At 35.8% G+C, this 22171-nt stretch overlaps 1 protein-coding gene across 1 annotated transcript in view; it reads right to left on the reverse strand.

Annotated features, from left to right (window-relative positions):
- Nucleotides 1-22171, reverse strand: part of MDGA2 (MAM domain containing glycosylphosphatidylinositol anchor 2) — an 854438-nt gene that overhangs the window by 181329 nt on the left and 650938 nt on the right. Inside the window, exon 8 of the mRNA XM_070469091.1 lies at nt 19999-20292. Within this exon, the coding sequence (XP_070325192.1) occupies nt 19999-20292 (294 nt within the window). The remainder of the gene's footprint in view (nt 1-19998; nt 20293-22171) is intronic.

Below are 22171 nucleotides of genomic sequence, written 5' to 3' on the forward strand. Positions count from 1 at the left end.
AGTTTACATTACAATATTCTCTTACCTGCATACAGACTACTTTTCTTTCTTATTTGAAAGGTATCCTTATTATGGAACAAAAATTGATAGGTTATCAGTAAATATTCATTGAATTATATTAAAGCTTTCCCATTTAAATACCGATTAACATGGAAAGCAGAAATAGTTTCACTACCTTGGAAAAGAATGAAACATTTAGCAATTAATTAAATATAACTAAGCCAGGACTCAAGAAAATGCCAATGTTTGAGTTTATAATGTAGGAAGAATGCTCACTGTTTTGAGCAAAACAGACGAAAGCGGAAGTGTACAAAACAATCATGGTGAGGCATAAAAGACACACTGCTAGTAAATGTTCTTTTGTAATCTGGCTTCAATTTTTTTTTTTTGGCTTCAAATTTTAATGCAGTTCATTGTTACTGTTATTTTGTTATTTTTGTTTTAACAATGTATAAAGAGATTTGAAGCTATCAATATTCTATATTCAAAATAAAGTCAAATTATTTACTAGGTAAAAGAGATGAGACACTGAAAAACTAGCATCTCATCTACACTGAATTTATGTAGCTTACTATTGCTAAAAGGGAAAGAATATACATTTCTATTCCTATCAATTTTAGTATATTCAGGTGGATAACAAATCTCTATTTGAATTTTATGAACAGATTGACTCCAACTTTTCAGGCCCCCACTCAACATTAAAGCTGAAAATTCAAGGCGCTGATATTTTGAGATCAAGTGTCAACAAAGAGCATGCATATTCAGATCATCAAATCTATTCTTTTTCTCATTTAAGGGAATCTATCTAACAACCATAAGAACAAGCACATCAGTGTTAAGAAATTCTGTATATGAACTAATTAATATGCAAAATAGGCAAAAAATTATTGCAGCCAAGAGTTGGAGGCTATACGATCAAATAAGATTCTTAATAAACACTGGTTTACACAATGAGGTACTATCTCATGCCGGCCAGATGGCTGCTATCCAAAAGTCTACAAACAATAAATGCTGGAAAGGGTGCAGAGAAAAGGAAACCCTCTTACACTGTTGGTGGGAATGAAAACTAGTACAGCCACTATGGAGAACAGTGTGGATATTCCTTAAAAAACTGGAAATAGAACTGCCATATGACCCAGCAATCCCACTGCTGGGCATACACACTGAGGAAACCAGAACTGAAAGAGACACGTGTACCCCAATGTTCATCGCAACACTGTTTACAACAGATAGGACATGGAAGCAACCTAGATGTCCATCAGCAGACAAATGGATAAGAAAGTTGTGGTATATACATACAATGGAATATTACTTAGCTATTAAAAAGAATACATTTGAATCAGTTCTAATGAGGTGGATGAAACTGGAGCCTATTATAGAGAGTGAAGTAAGTCAGAAAGAAAAACAGCAATACAGTATATTAACACATATATATGGAATTTAGAAAGATGATAATGATGACCCTATATCTGAGACAGCAAAAGAGACACAAATATAAAGAATAGACTTTTGGACTCTGTGGGAGAAGGTGAGGGTGGGATGACTTGAGAGAATAGCATTGAAACATGTATATTATCATATGTGAAATCGATCACTGGTCCAAGTTCAATGCATGAAACAGGGAACTCAAAGTTGGTTCACTGGGATGACCCTGAGCGATGGGGTGGGGAGGGTGGTGGGAGGGGGTTCAGGATGGGAGACACATATACACTCATGGCTGATTCATATCAACGTATGGCAAAAACCACTACAATATTGTAAAGTAATTAGCCTCAAATTAAAAGAAATAAATAAATTTTTAAAAAAGAAACACTGGTTTATTTAGTCATCAATGTCAAAATCCAAGAATTAAGATCAAATTACAAATTAGGATCATTTGTACTCCGTAACATGGGATGGCTTGGTGCTCATCTTCAGAAGTAGGCAGAAAGGAAAAGATCAATAATTTATCCTGAGAATTCTAAAACATACCAGTCTGGTTATTTAGAACAGACAGTGGCAAGATATGTTCCATCTTCAAACAAGGAGCAACAAGCTCAAATTATAATCACATAAAAGTGTGTATGTATATATGCATGTGTGGATACATATATATGTGTGTGTATATATACATATATATATATATATATATATATATATGGAGAGGGGAGAGAATATGGCAAGGGTTGGGGAAGGAAGAGACAGACACACAGACAGACTTTTGGAAGGTAAGACTCTTCCAAAACTACCTAAGAAAATAATCATGTTTTCCCAAGACTATAGGAGGAAACAACACATCTCTTGTGGTATTGTCACATAACTTATTACATGTTACTTTGGATGTGGCCCAAGATCAAATGGTCATTTCAATTAACATATTTTTCAAATCTAGACAAATACAATGTGTATCCTGAACAAATTAGGTTTTTGGTTGTTTTTTTTAACACAAATGAACTGATGTATATTAATATTTAAAATACTAGAAGCAGAATTTTTTATAAACAGATTGCTCTATAAGACTCAGGAACTTCTCAAAAAAGATACACTTGCTAAAGCAAACAGCTGATCTAATTTTAAAATTAGGTACTTGACATATTCTGGTGTTATTTTTTTTTTAAGAAGATACTGGACAATATATTTATATTCTTTAAAAATAAGTAATTGCAAAGTAACACATATTTGCACATACAATTCTTGGACTAGTACATGTGTCCTATTATACATAGTAATCATTGTTATAAAATGAAGTTAATCATAATTAAGAAAAGGGGAAAGGCTCAGGTAAAATTCACAAGACAACATCTTTAATATTTTTTTATTTTAATTTATCAGGCACTGAAATGTTGTCATTAAATGTACCAGGAATGCTTTTTCAGTAAGATTTCAAATGTGTTGTATTCTCTCTAATGCAAGAGATGCAAAAGAACCAAGCATGTAAAATTATAGGTGCCTCTAGTCTCCTAGTTTATCTTTTCTTTTATCTTCACTCTCATCTTTTAATTAGAAAAGACATTTGGGTTATTTTAACCCTGATTACTTATGTGATGAAATGTTTTCAACCATGAATCTTCTTTTTAATTCAAGTATATAGTTTCTAGGAGACTCCCGAAATGGCTACTAGAATATGTGTTTTCTGTAATACGTACATTAATTATAATGGCTTATTGTTAACAATTTGAAACATCAGGAATACTAAGAGATCACCTTACTAAGTTCTTCACTTGCATAAAAAAATTGGTGGCAGAGACTAAGACAAGTCATACAATTTAAAATGTCACCACTAGAATTAGAACCCAGTGACAGATTCAGAATCTATCCTACAATTTATAGTCTATGTCTCCCCATTCTAGTGTGTACCCATATTCACAGTTCAGGCAAAAACTATGTGTAGTGTAACATTTTCATTAACAAAACTATAACTGAAAAACAGCCAAAGCCAGAAGTACATATTTCAAATAGTTATTAAGTAATGCAGTTACTGATCTAGGCTCTTTTGGAAGAAGCAATTATGATTCATGAAGGGAAGAGCTTATACTCTAATGAGAAGGAGATAGAAAAAGAGAGAGAGAACAGAGACATACAAAGATAGATATAGATACAGATTTATATCAAATATATCTGTATCTATGTCAATCTATCTATCAATTAGTAGTTAGAAGGTTGACATTACTAAAAACAGAAAAAAGGTCAGATTTAGAGGATAAAAAGATTACACCTAGCTAGAGGTTTCAGGGTTACCATTAGAAAAAAGGTATTTGAATGCTGTTTTGAAGGTGGTAAAGAGTGAGTTCATAGAGGTGACTCTTTAAGAATATTTGTGACAAAGGAAATGGAATTACAAGCAACAGCAAGTTCAAAATTACACAGGGTAACAAACTGCTCACCCTGACGGGAATTTGGTATATGATTTCAGAGAAGGGTGAAGGATCTTGTTTTCCAATTTAGGAGTCTGAATTTTGAATCACAGGTAATGAGTAGTCATATAGAGTTTTCAAACAGAGAAAGAACAAGGAATGCTTACATTCATGCATGAATTTGGCTTGGTTATTCAGGCCAAGAAAATCATGTCCCACTGGAGTTGATCCTTGATGAGAGGCAAAAAGGGGCAAGTTTGTTTGTCTGTTTTTTCAGGTACAGCTGGAAATAATGAGAACCACTAAATAACACACACAGAGAACTGAGCTCATGCTTGAGAAGAAGGTAATATTTAAGCCCTTGGAACCCACTGCACTTTATTGCCCATAACAGTTAGACAAGAACTTTCTGTTATTTTCATCTGAAAATGTTTCTGCTCATAAAGCAACATTCATCTGATAGAAATGTTCTGAAGGGAAAGGGAAGATCAGAGATGGGGAAAAGTAGTAGGATTTCTTGCAGGAGATAAAAGGGCCTCCTTTGGTAAATGACAGTGGGACTGGAGAAGCAGGGATGAATTCAGAGAATTTGAGACATGGCAGCTAACAGTACTATCTATGAGTCAGATGGCTTACCTCATGGCTCTGTGGTAAAGAATCTCCCTGCAATGCAGGAGACACAGGAGATGTGGGTTTGATCCCTGGATTGGGAAGATTCCTTGGAGAAGGGCATGGCAGTCCATCCCAGTATTCTTGCCTGGAGAATCCCCTGGACAGAGAAGCCTGGCAGGCTACAGTCCGTAAGTTTGCAAAGAATCAGACACGACTGAAGCAACTGAGCATGCATGCACGCATCTGTGTGTCAAACACTGGGCTACACACATATCAAACATCATCTAATTTACTCCTTGGATAGACATATGGCATAATGAATGAAAATAAATCTCTCTCATGATAGGTATTTAAAAAAAAAACCAAATATTGAGAGAAATGATGTTTAAAGTAGCAAAGCTAGAATTTAAATCATGTCTAATTTCAGAATCCAATATTTTAACTTTCAAAGGCATATTTAGAAAAAGGGAAGATCAAATAGTGACTCTATTTTCTTCCCCCCCTCGGGTGGGAGGCAGCACTCCCTGTGGCTCAGTCCGCACATCTGGGCACATGAGGTGAGCTGAAGCCAGCAGCAGGGAAGGGCGGGGTGCGGAGAAACTCCACAGAGCTGGTCCTCACATCAGCAGCTGCTGCCCCCATCAGCAGCCACACGTCATAGGTCTCCAGTTCACTGGGCAAGGTCTAGTTCAAAACCAGGATTTGGAGGAACAGCAGCAGCCCACCCACCATTCACAGGACCTTCCCTCATGATCTGAAACCACTACCAGGAGGTTCTGGGTGTCTGGAGGCAGCTGGTAACCACTCTTGGGGCGAGGAGCAGGATGCCAGCATCAGGGAGTTGGGTATGGTGACCACTCAGGTCCCCACAGCGCTGAGGCCTCAAATCCAGAGGCAGCCTCTGCTCCACGTGGCTGGGGGGCTTCTGAAAGGAGAGAGCAGGCCGCACGCTGGAAGAGAAAGCACTGCTCCATCGACAGTGACTCAGACAGGGAGGAGAGACATCCTTTAAGGTGGGACAGGGAATTCAAGAGGAGAAAAATAATGAAGGGAAATAATTATAAACTTATTTTAGTCACATTAACTTTTAGAAATCATTAGGAGACAAAACTGAAATTTCACAGAAGCTGGCTGAATGTCTCATATATACAAGGAGGAAGATCTGCAAAGCAATGCGAGTTCAAATCATCATATTGCCAAGCAAGAGAGCAGAGTAAGAGAACAAGATGAGGCCAAAACCTAATTTGGGGAAAGAAAGATAAACAGCAGTAAAGACACAGTGAAAGTTCCTTAGTCTTGTCTGATTCTTTGCAACCCCGTGGACTATATGTAGTCCATGGAATTCTTCAGGCCAGAATACTGGAGTGGGTAGCCTTTCCCTTCTCCAGGTGATCTTCCCAAACCAGGGATTGAACCCAGGTCTCCTGCATTGCAGGCGGATTCTTTACCAGCTGAGCTACCAGAGAAGCCCTAATAAAGATAACATCTTGAAGGTAAAAACAGAACTAGCATCTCAACATCATAGACAAAGAAGAAAAAAACAGTAATAAGAATGAGTGCTCACTCAGTAAACATGCCCTCTTCAAGGAGCCTATACCAATTCAGACTGATACACGTGATATGTATTTATACCTCTCTAAATATTTTCATAAAATGCATCTGTATCTATTTATATGTGATCAATCAATTTATACATTTGTATCTTACAGTTTCAAGTTAGCACTTCAAGCAAAAACCTCATATAGTTAGATTACTTATATTTTTAACTGAACTGTAGGGCTTCCCTGGTAGCTCAGCTGATAAAGACTCTGCCTGTTATTCAGGAGACCCTGCTTCAATTTGTGAGTCAGGAAGATCCCCTGGAGAAGGGATAGGCTACCCATCCCACTATTCTTGGGCTCTCCTGGTGGCTCAGCAGGCAAAGAATCCGGCTGCAATGCGGGAGACCTGGGCCTGATACCTGGGTTGGGGAGACCCCCTGGGGAAGGGGACGGCTACCCACTCCAGTACTCTGGCCTGGAGAATTCCATGGACCATATAGTCCACGGGGTCGCAAAGAGTAGGACACAACTGAGCAACTTTCACTTTGACTGAGCAGTAAAGTGTGGTACTTTATCTTATGTTGTACACAAAGCAACGTTTAAGAACATATACTTCAAACACAAGGATCAATAGGGAACATATTGACACTGGCAAACAGAAAGTAACAGCTGAAGAAATCAGATTACTTCTACCACTTCAACCATACATTTTTTTTTCCATTTATTTTTATTAGTTGGAGGCTAATTACTTTACAATATTGTAGTGGTTTTTGCCATACATTGACATGAATCAGCCATGAATTTACATGTGTTCCCCATCCCGATCCCCCCTCCCACCTCCCTCTCCACCCGATCCCTCTGGGTCTTCCCAGTGCATCAGCCCCGAACACTTGTCTCATGCATCCAACCTGGGCTGATGATCTGTTTCACACTTGATAATATACATGTTTCAGTGCTATTCTCTCAGATCATCCCACCCTCGCCTTCTCCCACAGAGTCCAAAAGTCTGTTCTGTACATCTGTGTCTCTTTTTCTGTTTTGCATATAGGGTTATCATTACCATCTTTCTAAATTCCATATATATGTGTTAGTATACTGTATTGGTCTTTATCTTTCTGGCTTACTTCACTCTGTATAATGGGCTCCAGTTTCATCCATCTCATTAGAACTGATTCAAATGAATTCTTTTTAATGGCTGAGTAATATTCCATAGTGTATATATGTGTACCACAGCCTCCTTATCCATTCGTCTGCTGATGGACATCTAGATTGCTTCCATATCCGGGCTATTATAAACATTTTAATACAAATAACTAAATGGTAAGAAATACCTCGGAAGAAAAGTTATGGCCAACCTAGACAGCATATTAAAAAGCAGAGACATTACTTTGCAAACAAAGGTCTGTCTAGTCAAGACTATGATTTTTCAGTAGTCATGTATGGATGTGAGAGTTGGACTATAAAGAAAGCTGAGTGCCAGCCAATGAATTGATGCTGTTGAACTGTGGTGTTGGAGAAGAATCTTGAGAGTCCCTTGGACTGCAAGGAGATCCAACCAGTCCATCCTAAAGGAAATTAGTCCTGAACGTTCACTGGAAGGACTGATGTTCAAGCTGAAACTCCAATACTTTGGCCACCTGATGCAAAGATCTGACTCACTGGAAAAGACCCCAATGCTGGGAAATATTAAAGGCGAGAGGAGAAAGGGACGACAGAGGATGAGATGGTTGGATGGCATCACCGACTCAATGGACATGAGTCTGAGTAAACACCAGGAGTTGGTGATGGACAGGGAGGCCTGGCATACTGCAGTCCAAGGAGTTGCAAAGAGTTGGACATGATTGAGCAACTGAACTGAATTGAACTGAAGAAATACTGTCCCATTTTTCTTAAATGTTTTTCTATTTCCTGCTTATTTTTTAACATTTTCTTCCCCTGATTAATTTTGCATATTTAAATCCTTGTTAAATTTAAGTACTCATGCTACATAATTATCCTGCTCAAGAAAAAATACTTTTACTTCATTATTAAGAAACAATATTAAAGAACAAAATCCACATATTGACCAATTTTCAAGATCATTATTTGACTCCTTTCCCTTTGGAAATACTCTGTAATTAAGAAGAAAGTAAGTTCCAATTTTAAAATAAGTCTAATAAGTGTGACATCAACAGAAAATGTCTTTCAAATTCACAATGCGTGGTCAGTTTAGGTTTCAAAGTTTCCTTTTGAAGGATTTTTGCTTTTGCCTACTAGAATCCTTAAAGCTTCAAGGAAATATTCATTTGCCAGCAGAAAGAAATTCATAAGATGATCAAAATGATCCAAGAATGAAATACAGCTACTCCCTCCCAAACCCAGATACCTGCTGAAAGTCCAGCAAAGAAAGAACATAAGCACAGCAGTAAAACAGGAAATGAGACAAATAGCAAGTTAAGAGACAAAAAGTAAGGTATATTGCAAACATACTTTCATAATTTGACAACAGTAATTATTACAGCCAAATGAAAAAAAAAAAAAAAAAACACAAAAACAAAAGAATTACTAAGAAAGTTTAACAGATGCATTTAAAAAAAAAAAAAATCCCCATTGCATGAGACTCTGACCTTTTAAAGTTCTCGCTCTGATCTCCATGACAAGGGGAGAATGTCAACTATGTTTTTAAGCAACATTTCTGTATTAAGTTGTTTCTGGATTGAGAGGAACATTAATATCTGATAAGAAGACATAAGTTAGAACTTAGTGTAGTTGGTGACTTTTGTGACTTCGGGGACTTTGGAAGTTGTATCTATAGATTTGTTACAAGAGACATTGATTCCTGTGGGGCAGAGAATTCTGCCAGAGTCCCCATCTCCGAATTACAGAGATCTTGTCTCCTTATACACAAGTCATCATCTAGGCAGAGGTTCTCAATGGACATAATTTATACCCCTTTGAGTACAATTCTGCCCATCACAAGCATACCTGATGTGTATAACTTTGATTATACCTGGTATAACTAAGCATACCTGATGGGTATAGAAGACAGCTGGCAAGGTCGAGAGATACATTTTATTGTCATGACATGAGGGAGGGGTGTGCTACTGTACCTAAAGATTAGAGGCCAGGGAAACCTCCAAACATCCTAAAATTAACAAGATCTATGCATTAGATACCAGTGATATCCCTCTTCCAATTATGACAATCAAAATGTGTTGACAATTTTCAAGTGCTCCCAGAAGTGGGGACAGGTGGACATGCTGGCAAGCTGTGGTTCCTGTCTTATATCTGCAAAAGTGTATTTGAGTCCATATGTGTCTATAGTAACCCCATGAGTTGAGTTTGAATGTAGTTGAAACTAAGAAGATCCTCTGGTAGGTTATACAATAGAACAGTTCACTACTAGGTTAAAAGTTATTAACATAATATAATATAATCCCCAATAATATAATATATGCAAAACTCTTTGGTGTTAAATATTAAAATATTATATTGAGCCAAACAATTGATAATATCTAAAGAAAAAACTGCTAGCACATAACCTAAAATTCTGTATGAACAATGTTCGTAAGTGGATTAAACATTGGTAAATGCATCTCTCTTGCTGAAGTGATAGGAAGTCATGTCTTCCTGTGACAATATCGGCCTTTGATTTCTCATTTCCTGATTGGTTTCATGCACTGACTGAAGTGCCTTTCTATCATCCAATTTCTTATATTGTTACCTAACTTCTAAAGTGCTTGTGCTGTTTTTCCTAACCAGAAACTCATGTCTTTTACATACTTTATATTTTCCTCTGCACGAAATGTTTCATGGCAGGTATTATAAAATATATTGATCAAGTCACAAGCATGTTCATGGAATTTATTATTGTAAAACTCTGTGTGATTTATTTAATGGTTTATTATTATTATCTTTTTATTTTCATGGGAGAAATGCACACTAGAAAATGCCTCAATTCTGTATTTGGAAAGAATACATTTATTATTGGATGAGGGAATAAACCCTTTTTTAACTAAAAATTATTAAAAAGGTACAGGATTTTTATAGTTACACACATATATTTACAAACATCTTTATGCTTACTTCTCTTAGAGGATGTATTTTCATAAAGTGAGGGAGGGAGAAGGATAAGAAAATATCCCAGGGAGAGAGCCAACGTAAATCTTCTTCATTCAAACAACATTTAATCACATATATGAAGGCTTTCAAGGGAGAATACCATCTTTTCAGTATTATGGAAATACTACAATCATCTATTTGAATTCGTATCTCCATAACAGGGGTGGGCAGAAGTTCGTAACTGACAACATCAGTCAACAAATTCTTGCCTGAGTTAAGCTGACAATACTTTTAACCATTCTGTTAAAACTGGCTGGTTCCTGTCTCACTTCTTCACATAGATGCTGAAAATAAAACTTTTAATGAAAGTTATTTTTCTAAATATTAAACTATCCCATATTCTACATTAAGATGGAAGCAGAGATGGCACCAGGAAAAAAAAAAATGTTTTATTTTCCTTACAAGATCTATATACTTGATGAACTGATCATCTTTCCAGGTGATCTGTGCTCCACAGTTCAATGAAGATATCTTGTCGGTGTTCTGCATTGAAAAGCTCTTTAGAATGGGAGGTTAAAGAATCCACCTGCAATGCAGGAGACCTGGGTTCAATCCCTGGGTTGGGAAGATCCTCTGGAGAAGGGAAGGGCTACCCACTCCACTATTCTGGCCTAGAGAATTCCATGGACAGAGAAGCCTGGCAGCCTACAGTCAATGGGGACTCAAAGTGGGACACGACTGAGCAACTTTCACTTTCACATTTTACTTTAGAATGAAAGAGTTTCCATTGTCTTTGACAATTCCCTTAGATTAAATACCCTTCTGCTGTCTCTGAAAGAGTGAGAACCAGGAAGCAAGAGGATAGCCCAGGAAGGCAGGAGCAGTTCAGTTCAGTTCAGTTGCTCAGTTGTGTCCATCTCTTTGTGACACCATGGACTGCAGCACCCTAGGCCTCCCTGTCCATCACCAAGTCCTGGGCTTTACTCAAACTCATGTCCATTGAGTTGGTGATGCCATCCAACCACCTCATTCTCTGTCATCCCCTTCTCCTCCCACCTTCTGTCTTTCCCAGTGTCAGGGTCTTTTCAAATGAGTCAGCTCTTCACATCAGGTGGCCAAAGGATTGGAGTTTCAGCATCAGTCCTTCCAATGAACATTCAGGACTGATTTCCTTTAGGATGGACTGGTTGGATCTCCTTGCAGTCCAAGGGACTCTCAAGAGTCTTCTCCAACACCACAGTTCAACAGCATCAATTCGTTGGCGCTCAGCTTTCTTTATAGTTCAACTCTCACATCCATACATGACTACTGGAAAAACCATAGCTTTGACTAGACAAAACTTTGTTGGCAAAGTAATGTCTCTGCTTTTTAATATGCTGTCTAGGTTGGTCATAGCTTTTCTTCCAAGGAGCAAGCATCTTTTAGTCTCATGGCTGCAGTTACCATCTGCAGTGATCTTGGAGCCCCCAAAAATAAAGTCTGCCACTGGTTCCACTGGTTTTCCATCTATTTTCCATGAAGTGATGGGACATTACTTTGCCAACAAAGGTCTGTCTAGTCAAGGCTATGGTTTTTCCAGTGGTCATGTATGGATGTGAGAGTTGGACTGTGAAGAAAGCTGAGCTCCAAAAAATTGATGCTTTTGAACTGTGGTGTTGGAGAAGACTCCTGAGAGTCCCTTGGACTGCAAGGAGATCCAACCAGTCCATCCTACAGGAGATCAGTCCTGGCTGTTCACTGAAAGGACTGATGCAACTCCAATACTTTGGCCACCTCAAACGAAGAGTTGACTCATTGGAAAAGACCCTGATGCTGGGAGGGATTGGGGGCAGGAGGAGAAGGGGACGACAGAGGATGAGATGGCTGGCTGGATGGCATCACCGACTCGATGGACTTGAGTTTGTGTAAACTCTGGGAGTTGGTGATGGACAGGGACGTCTGGCATGCTGCAATTCATGGGATCACAAAGAGTCGCACACGACTGAGCGAATGAACTGAACTGAACTGAACTGATGGGACCACATGCCATGATCTTAGTTCAGCTAAAGTAAATTCATCACAAAGCCTCTGCAAAATATCATATCCACTTGGTACATTCAATTTTCAAATATTCAGGAGGTACATAAAAATAAAATCTTTAAACAAATCTTTTTTTCAAGGCAGCTCCATTATAATTTCTCATTAAATCTTCTGGGAATTGAGGTGAAGTATACTTATATGACATACTGACTTGAGATAAAAATCTTAGAGTTTATTTTATACAGTTTAAATTGTACACTATCATATAAGGCTATAGTTTCTTCTTTTTAAAGACAAGATCTTAACTACTTAGGGATGCGGAAGCTAAGATGGGAGAAAATAACACAAATATTAATGTTCTCAAAATATTAACACTGCCTCAAGGTTTCATTGATTAATGTTTTTAATAACTTCTGCAAACATCAGAAGAACAAATATGGCCATTTAATTCAAATAAAGGAACTCTGTGTAATAAATACTGAGTTCCATTTAATAATCATTCATGTTAAAATATGAAAAGTGAATGCTTAAAATATTATTTTCTTGGTAAATGCAAATGTTTTCCCCAACCTACATTCACTTGAGAAGATAAAATTTTACATTTCCTCTTAGTAAAGTTTTAGCTTTAACCTTATCTCAAGTACAGAGATCCTGGAAATGGATAAGTTAATCAAGAATCTACCAGTTTTATAGCTGCTCTCATGCTAGAAATGTAAGAGCTGCTTTGGCCCACAAAGACCTTAAGTTTTAGTAAGAATGGATCAGAGGGTCTTTAGAGAAGGAAACAGGAAATAGTAAGGTAGAGGAGGAATAATTTGCACTAAGAAAATGGATACTTTACATTAAAACATTTCAGAACTGATACATTAAAATGATACTCATAATTTCTACTCTGTGCTGCCTGGTGAGCAATATTCTGGGAGATTTGCAAAGTTATTTCAAATAAATGTTAATTGAAAATGGAAAATGTTTTTCTTTTCTTGGAAATAGAAAACTAAAGCTCAGAGATATTAAGATATTGGCCATGGGCCATGCACATATAAGGTTAAATTCATTAAACAAGGAGGCCATTAGACTGAGGTGTAAGCAAACCAAAATCAAAGCCTATGAAAGGATCAAGGTTGCAAAACTGAAATCTAAAGATGACCAATCACAAACAGACAACCAGGCTTGAAACTTTGAAAGTAAAAGTGACTCAGTTGTGTCTAACTCTTTGCAACCCCATGGACTACACAGTCCATGGAATTCTCTAGTCAGAATAATGGAGTGGGTAGGCTTTCCCTTCTCGGATCTTCCCAGCCGAGAAACTGAACGGGGGTCTCCTGCATTTCAGGTGGATTCTTAACCAACTGAGCTATCAGGGAGTCTTTAAACTATAGCCAGTCAGTAACTTGCTGACTTTGTTTTTATGTTTTCTATACATGTTGCCACAAGCTCCTGTCTATGGAGCACTCCTAATCACTTCCAGTTTGATGCTGGTGGATCAGAATCAATTTTTGCTCAAATATGAGTTTAAGAGCTTGCTTAAAATGTTCAATATGCCTCAGTTTATCTTTTTTTTTTTTCAGTTTATCTTTTGATAACATGAGTGTGGATGCATGCGTGCTTAGTCATGTCCAACTCTATAGTCTATGGACTGTACCAGGCATTGTAAAGGATAAAAGCTATGATTTTGTGGGTCAAAGAAAATTCTTTAAATGAATACTCTCGTCAAAGTTATGATTCTTACAGAGGCAGTGGTTGTACACTCTTGTGCTGTCATTACCTAAAATGTAGAGAAAAGAAACTTGAACTTACCATTTCTGTTTCTGATATACTCTTGAATAACCTGAAGGGTTTGTCTTCAACTTTTGAGTGTAAGTTTATTTTATGAGAGTAAACCAAGTCTTTTAGAATCAAGTCATACTGGTGAAAGAAATAACTCCATGAGAAGGACTTTTTGTGTTGTTCAAACTCATTCTATAAGTGATAGCACAGAGGTTTTTGATGATGTCAACAGTGAGTCAGCATCACTGACTCAATGCACATGAATTTGAGTAAACGCCGAGAGAGAGTGATGGGCAAAGGAGCATGGTGTGCTGCAGTCCACGAGTTTGCAAACAGTCAAGACATAACTTAGTGACTGAACAACAACAACAGTGAAATAATAGCCAATGATTTTGAAAGAAGTCTATCTTCTAATGTTATTGTTGTCATCTAAGATGCATGTTCAAAATGAAGTTTTACTTTGAAGTTCCAAATTGGGCATACTAAACACCAGTGTCTACAGGGTTATCAAGGAGGGTCCTTCTCAGTAACCAAGGGGCTTACTAAAGGGGGAGGACTGAGGCAGGACTTAAACGGTTAAAGAGTTGAAGAATTGGTGGGAAGAGGAGAATGGGAGTGTAGAAGTCTACAATAGAGGCAACATTGAATTACCATGTCTATGAGGCTGAGAAGAGATGGGATGAATTAATATGAAAAATAAGAATACACCTGAATATATAGAGCATTCCAGGTTATGTTAGAAGGCATATTATTATTCTTTAAGTAAAATTATTGTCCATTTACTTATAAATTCCCTTGTATAGCCTTGAACATCTCCCTGTGTGAATATGGCAAACTTCCTCCTTGTTTCCTCTTTAATCAATACCTTTTCTCTCATATTATCTTTAGATCAATTTAGTCACAATAGTTTTAAAATAACCCAAAAAGCAGTTATATTTGTTCAATTCAGTTATTCTGTATATCTCAACACTGTAGAAAATTACTCAGTAATCCATCTAACAATAGTCAGCATATCTGTTACATGGCATTCCAATCTGTCTTTACTTTTCCTTTTCTTTATAAGGTCCATGATATTCTGCTTTGGTTGAATGTTCATTTGATTGAAAGAAATAAACATGCACTCTTCAATAAGCTTTTTGAGTAAAAGAGTAAGTGATAATGGCTCTAATCTATGGTTCCCTCTCTTTGGAAATAGATGAGGAACACGGGTCTTTCAATAGCTCTGATTGTTTTCTTTCATAGTTTTCCTTCATTTGGAAAATAGAAATTGTAAGTAAAAGGAGCATGGAATCTCACTTGAAGATAGCTAAAAGATGGTTACTTAATATATTTTAAAACTTGTCAGTTTTGGAGTTTTAGTGTGTACTTTATATCTTATAAAAGAAATATCTTTAATTGTAGGTGCCTACAGATAATAAAGCTTTGGTTAAAACTGACATCCAAAGTAGTATATATCTTCTTCACCTGATTTTCAAGAAAATATATCTCAAAATATATTGAAATATATTTCTTCACTAAAAGATTTCTTACTTCCTTGAAAGATTTTTACCAGTGCTTTGAGATAAAACCATTTAAAGTTTGGCTTTTATTAAAAATAAAATGTTATAGTTTATGAAATTAAAATCACAGTATGTTTTATACACACACACACACACACACACACACACACACACACACTTCAAAGAGCAATAATTTCTTTTAGAGGACCATAGGCATAACTGGACTTCTTCATTTAATATAAATATTTAAATATACTCTTCCAATGACATTTTCATTTAATTACTATTTAAATGATCATTATTTTACTGGATAAATTTTAAAATCACTTTACCACTACTATGTTTAGGAAAGTGTTCTAGTTTTGTTCAATAGGCTCATACATACTATAATTTTTAAATAATGAACTGATTAACCTATGCAACATTTTTATTTTCAATGATCTATTCTAATACTGCTTCAAAATATATAAGCAAATTAGAAGAATTATTATATATTTTCAAAAAATGTGAATGAAATTAAATAGTGGCTGAATATTTAAAGGTCTGTTATTAAAAACTATACAATATACATGTTTCGATGCTGTTCTCTCAAAACATCCCACCCTCGCCTTCTCCCACAGAGTCCAAAAGTCTGTTCTGTACATCTGTGTCTCTTTTTTCTGTTTTTCATATAGGGTTATCATTACCATCTTTCTAAATTCCATATATATGTATTAGTATACTGTAATGGTCTTTATCTTTCTGGCTTACTTCACTCTGTATAATGGGCTCCAGTTTCATCCATCTCATTAGAACTGATTCAAATGAATTCTTTTTAATGGCTGAGTAATATTCCATGGTGTATATGTACCACGGCTTTCTTATCCATTCATCTGTTGATGGGCGTCTAGGTTGCTTCCATGTCCTGGCTATTATAAACAGTGCTGCAATGAACATTGGGGTGCACGTGTCTCTTTCAGATCTGGTTTCCTTGGTGTGTATGCCCAGGAGTGGGATTGCCAGCCCAGGTTGGGTGCATGAGACAAGTGCTCGGGCCTGGTACACTGGGAAGACCCAGAGGGATCGGGTGGAGAGGGAGGTGGGAGGGGGGATAGGGATGGGGAATATATGTAAATCCATGGCTGATTCATGTCAATGTATGACAAAAACCACTACAATATTGTAAAGTAATTAGCCTCCAACTAAAAAAAAAATGAAAAAAGAAAAGAAAAAAAAACTGTACAATATATGCTGCAATTTCATCTAGCATTTTTAAAAATGTTGATGAATTTTAAACCACTATTTTTAAAGACCTTATATTTGAAACTTCTCATTCCAGTCTATATCATTTGTACTAACTTGCTATTGTAGAAATTAAAATATTATAAAATAAGCCTCAGCTTTCAGGAATGAGCAATGTGCACAAAAATTTAATAATTTAAACCATTTCATTATGGTGATTAAGCTACTCTTAATAGGACATAGAATGGTGTAAAATACCTCTAGGCTTCTGTCACTTGCTAAATCACTATCCACACATTTTAAGAAGAAGCAAATTAACTGGGGATAGTAAATAATTTAAAAAGTTTTAATAAAATGACTACTGTGTAATTTTAACACATTGGCTAAGAATAAATTTCACTTGAAGATTTAGAATATTAAGCTAAGTGGACTGTTTCATTTTTTATGCAGTATAAAAACAATTATACTATTTATACTTAGGTCTTACTACCTCTGCTCATCAATTACTAATATAATTACTTCTTTAATTCTTTTGATTGGTTATTGTTTAATTGGACACAACTAAAACTTAACAAGGGAAAATATGCCTTAGAGACATATTTTTGTGTGTTTTTTATCTATTATGATCATCTATTTTTCATTCTTTCATGTTTCAAAACTGATAAAATTATATATAAATATATGTTTATATATATACATATTTTGGGTGTATATAATGGGTTTGCAAAATAGACTGTCCTAGAACTTGTCAGTGTAACATATTTTAGGAAAGGAGATAATAAAGTGTAGAGTTCACAACCTGAAAACTGTGTTAGGTACAAGTTAGAGTATTTGACATCCCCTCCCTTCATACACTTGGACATTTTCAGCTGTTAAACTGTTATGTGGCTAGTCCTCAGATATTCCTGAACCCTAAATAATAAAGAATGAATTATACAAGAAGATATATAGATATATATTTATATTTATATAAATATATTCCATATATATACACATTCCATTTGTTATATTTACACAACACACTTGCTGATTAGCTATAACAAAAAACATATTATGCTGAGAATACAAAATGCATAAATCATAGCTTTAAATATTAAATGGATATATGATATATAAAGTAAATGAAAAAGCTTATTTTATATTCTATATGAATTATTTGCACATGTGGCACAGCTATCCAAATTAAGCACAAATATCATATTATTTTCATTCTTTTAAGAAATCACCATAAAAGTTAAATTGTTTATCATTTTAAAATATTATCAAGATTTCTGCATGACTAGTTTTACAGGAATAAGCCTTAAGTAGTTAAGGCTTCTGGAGATGTTACCAGTTATTTGTACCTGGCAGATGCTCAGACACATAACCAGATTCTTCAGAAGAGTTGGGAATACATGAAAGAGAGCTTTTTGAAAGACATTAGGGCATTCTCACCAGCAACTGGTCAGACTGCTGGCACCCAGCCATGTTTCCTGGTAGGCTGGGGAACTTGCCTCTGAGAGGAAGTGTTGTTAGATTATACCTTCTGCTCTGCAAAGTCACCTTGGGATGCAGATCTTTTCCTGTGCATTAAATGAATTCGGCTTTGCCTATGTCTATTGATGTCTTTTAGTCAATTACATCCTTGTGACACTAGAGACAACTGCACCAGTATTTATCTTCATCTGATACTAATAGGATTGAATTTTAAGATCTGGTGCTGAATTTATTATATATGCAATCTATTAGGAAGCAAAAAAGGGGGAAGTTAGGTCACCAAAGGAATCCTAGAGGTTAGTATATTCTATGGAGATTAAAGATCCTGGCTCTTGAAACTTTAATTCAAAATCGCCTACAGCCAATGGGTTCCACAGCTTTTATTTGTGTCACAGCTTCCACAGAGAGTTGTGAGCAGAGTGAAAACAAATTGCTCAATAGCTTTAGGAACACTGACACTTCCTGCTAACTCTGCAGGAAAAACATATTCCTGTGATTATCAGCAAGAATGAAGTACTCCAAACTGTGTCCACATCCTGATTACCTGAGGGTGTCTCTTATTTATTGGAGAATTGAGGAGAGATTTCTTTAAAATTTTGTTTTTCTTTCTGAAACTTGTTTTCACATGAACCTCCTACCCCATGAGCTTATTATCATGAGTATAAAGGTCAGTGAGAAATAAAAGAAAAGGTAATATTCAACTGTGGAATGGAACTTACCATTTAAGAGCTGCATTCTTTACAGATAAAACTAGTAAGATACTTGACAAGTATAAGTTTGCTTATCTCCAGGACAAACAGCACATTGAAAGCTGAATTTCTAAACTATAGGGACAGGAAAGGGTTAAACAGCAGCCAGGCCCTTTCTCCTCCCATTACTCACATTCACATTCCTCAGACATAAAAATGTGTGTTGTTATCTGTTGCAAACATAATCCTTCCATATTTCAGTTATTTTTCCAAATTTAAAGTAAGATAATTCAATCTGCCAACGTGTTTAAGACTAATGTAAAAACAGACATTTTGGACTGATTTCTATTTTCCATTTTCTGCGTTAGAAAAGAACCACAGAAGAAAAGAACATCATTGCTCATTGAAGTGTATAGTTAATTCCACTTCATTTTTTTTATTAAAGGTTTTGCCACCATGTAAATAACAAATAATACCTCAACTAAAATTTACAGCAACATTCCTGGAGTTTGAACAGATTGTGCTTAGCTCGCTTCTTCTCTTCAGTAGTACCCACACCAAGAGTTATCCAAAATACCAGGGCATCATTCTCTAATAACCCAACACCAGTGACATTGTTAAGCTTTTAAATTTCATGAATTTAGGCATTTTTACACTAAAAGCAAATACAAGGCACACTATGTCTGCATTTTTTGTTAGCACTTTCAATGAAGATAGTTAAAAATCTATCATATTCAGCTCTCAGAGTTAAATAATTATCTGTTAGGAAAGTAAAGCACAAAACCAGACCTAATATCTGCCTGAATTGTCTCAATATTACTACAATTATGTAATCTACTCTTACAATTTCAGATAGCAAACATAGCATTGCAATGATTAGGTCTCCACAATTTAAGCAAAGGGATGCCCTGAAATAGGTGAATAATTTGGGCAAAGGACAGGCAATTGCTGAAGCAGAAACATAAACAGTGAAAACAAAAGAGTATTATAATCTGAATTAGCAATTACTTCCAATTTCCATTTTGCTTCATTGCACATGGCCAGTTTTTAACCATTAGGCTTGTTGATTCTTTGGCCTTAACCAATGACATAACACCATCATAATCATCACTCTCATACTAACACAATTCTTTTCCATTAGTGTGTATTAGCTCAAGTAATAGGCAGACTTAGGGAAATTATAGTTTAAATTGGGTAGCAATAATGTAGAAATATTGGTTCCTAATCCAACTCCAAAAATTACCTAATTTTCTTCCTTTGTCCCCCTAATAGAAATACCTAGAAAAGAAAATGTACTTACACTGCACGATGAGCTGCACCAAAGCTTCTCTTGGTTTCACGTTAAATCCATTATACTGGCTGGTCTGACATCGGTACATTCCTGACATTTCCCTAGATACATTCACAATCCTCAGTGTTCCATCATAACTCTCCATTTGCATATTCCCGTCAGGCATTGCGACTTCTTTATCCGCTCTAGACCAGAGGATGATGGGTTTAGGTTTTCCAGTTACTTGACACTGCAGTTCTATTGTGTCTCCTTCTCTGGTGACCAAAGGTGATTTTTCCTGTGGAACAGTCAGATTGGGTGGAACTTGAAATGGGAAAAAGAAAATTTTTCAAGGTTAGTATATACTGGTAAAGCATATTCAAACACAGAAAATCATAAGGAAATAATATCTGCTGGTTGAAGAAGTGTGACAATTCAGATGACAAAAATTACAGACATCTTGGGAATAAGTGGCACATACTCTCATTTAAGTAATTCTAAATTGTTTTCATGGTCTCAAATGAGGTCTTCAAACACTAGCAAGACAAATAAGCATTAAACAGGAACGCGAATGATCAACATAAGAACAATCTACTCCATGATTTGTCATTATCAACCATTAACTGGGTCTTTAACATCTGCATTTCACAGAAGAGTGATCCTACTTGCTAAGGTAAGGTTAAGCTTTTCAGTCTTCTGCTTCTTAGGCCATTATCTCTTACCCAAGGATGCTATTAGAAAGGGATAAGAGATATCATAGACTTACTAGGTACAGTAAATGCAATAGGAAGGGGAAAAAGAAGAACCTCTGATATAAAATCCAACTGACCAAACAGCTAAGGTTTAGGATTTGTTCTCTCCCCTGAGAAAATGAAATGGAACAATGGATTACAATACCACACTCTGACAATTGAATGTATCATTCTTTTCTATTTTTAATATTTTTTGACATTTGAATTTCATATGATTTGCCTTGAACACATTTTGAGATCATTGTAAATAGACTGTCATGACATTGCCACTATTTCTATAAAATGTATTTCAAGTGAGTTTTGAAAAATACAGTTCAACAATACAAGAATGTAATTTTCTCAAGTAAAGCTAATTTCTGATGTTACTGAAGATATTTATTAGAAAATCAGGTTGATTTAAAAAAATTATGTATTATTATTTATTTTGGCTGTGCTGGGTCTTTATTGTGTTGCGGCAGCTTCTCTAGCTGCGATGCGTGGCCTCAGTAGCTGCAGTGTCCGGGCTTATAGTTGCAGTTTGTGGGATCTTAGTTCTGTGACCAGGGATCAAACTCAGGCCACCTGTACTGGGAGTGCAGATTCTTAGCCACTAGACCATCAGGGAAGTACCAGATTGATTTTACAAGAAGTTAACTTTACCACACTTGAAAACATGAATTAATAAAAGGGAAGTATTATTCAATGAGTTTTTTTTTTTTTTAAGGTATCTCCTGTTCCACTGGAAGACTTTTACTTCTCATACAAATGTATATGAATTCAAAAGTATTTATACAATAGAGGATCTGTAAGAAAAGCTTGGGCTAAATTAGAATGGCAGAACAAGAATAACCAGAAACATACACATAATTCTATCCTTGTGAAAATGTCATACATTTTCCCCTTTGGAGGTAATACTGCATACGGACAAAAAGGCAAAATTTTTATTTGCCCTTCTAGCATTACTGTGCTCCAGTGCCCAGGAACAAAAACAAACATATTTAACTTTTAAGATATTTTTCTACTAATGTTGAACTGTTTTTCTCTTATACATATAGAAAACAAAATTTACAAAGTTATATTGGAATTAATTATCTTGCTGTTTAAATATCTTCATGTCTGCTTTTCCATTTAATTCCTTCATTTACTTCTAGTTTAAAAAACTATTTAAACCATGCACAGCATCTTAGAAATTAGAAAACATGAAACATTTACCACTATCTTCTTGAAATATATATATATTCTAGGAAATGGCATTAACAGAAACATGTTTAAATATGGCTGCATTAAAAAAAACTATATGATTAAATCATTTACTCTTGTAGATATAAACAACTAAATAATGTAGCTAAATAATTTGTTCTTTTTGAAGTGAACCACCAGAGAATGATACAATACTAAACAAGCATCATCTTGTAACAACAGTTTCAAAAAAAAGCTGAAATATTTATTCACCCTTCATGAGAAAGGATACA

Source organism: Odocoileus virginianus, chromosome 6, assembly GCF_023699985.2.
Source record: "Odocoileus virginianus isolate 20LAN1187 ecotype Illinois chromosome 6, Ovbor_1.2, whole genome shotgun sequence".
Lineage (NCBI taxonomy): Eukaryota > Metazoa > Chordata > Mammalia > Artiodactyla > Cervidae > Odocoileus > Odocoileus virginianus.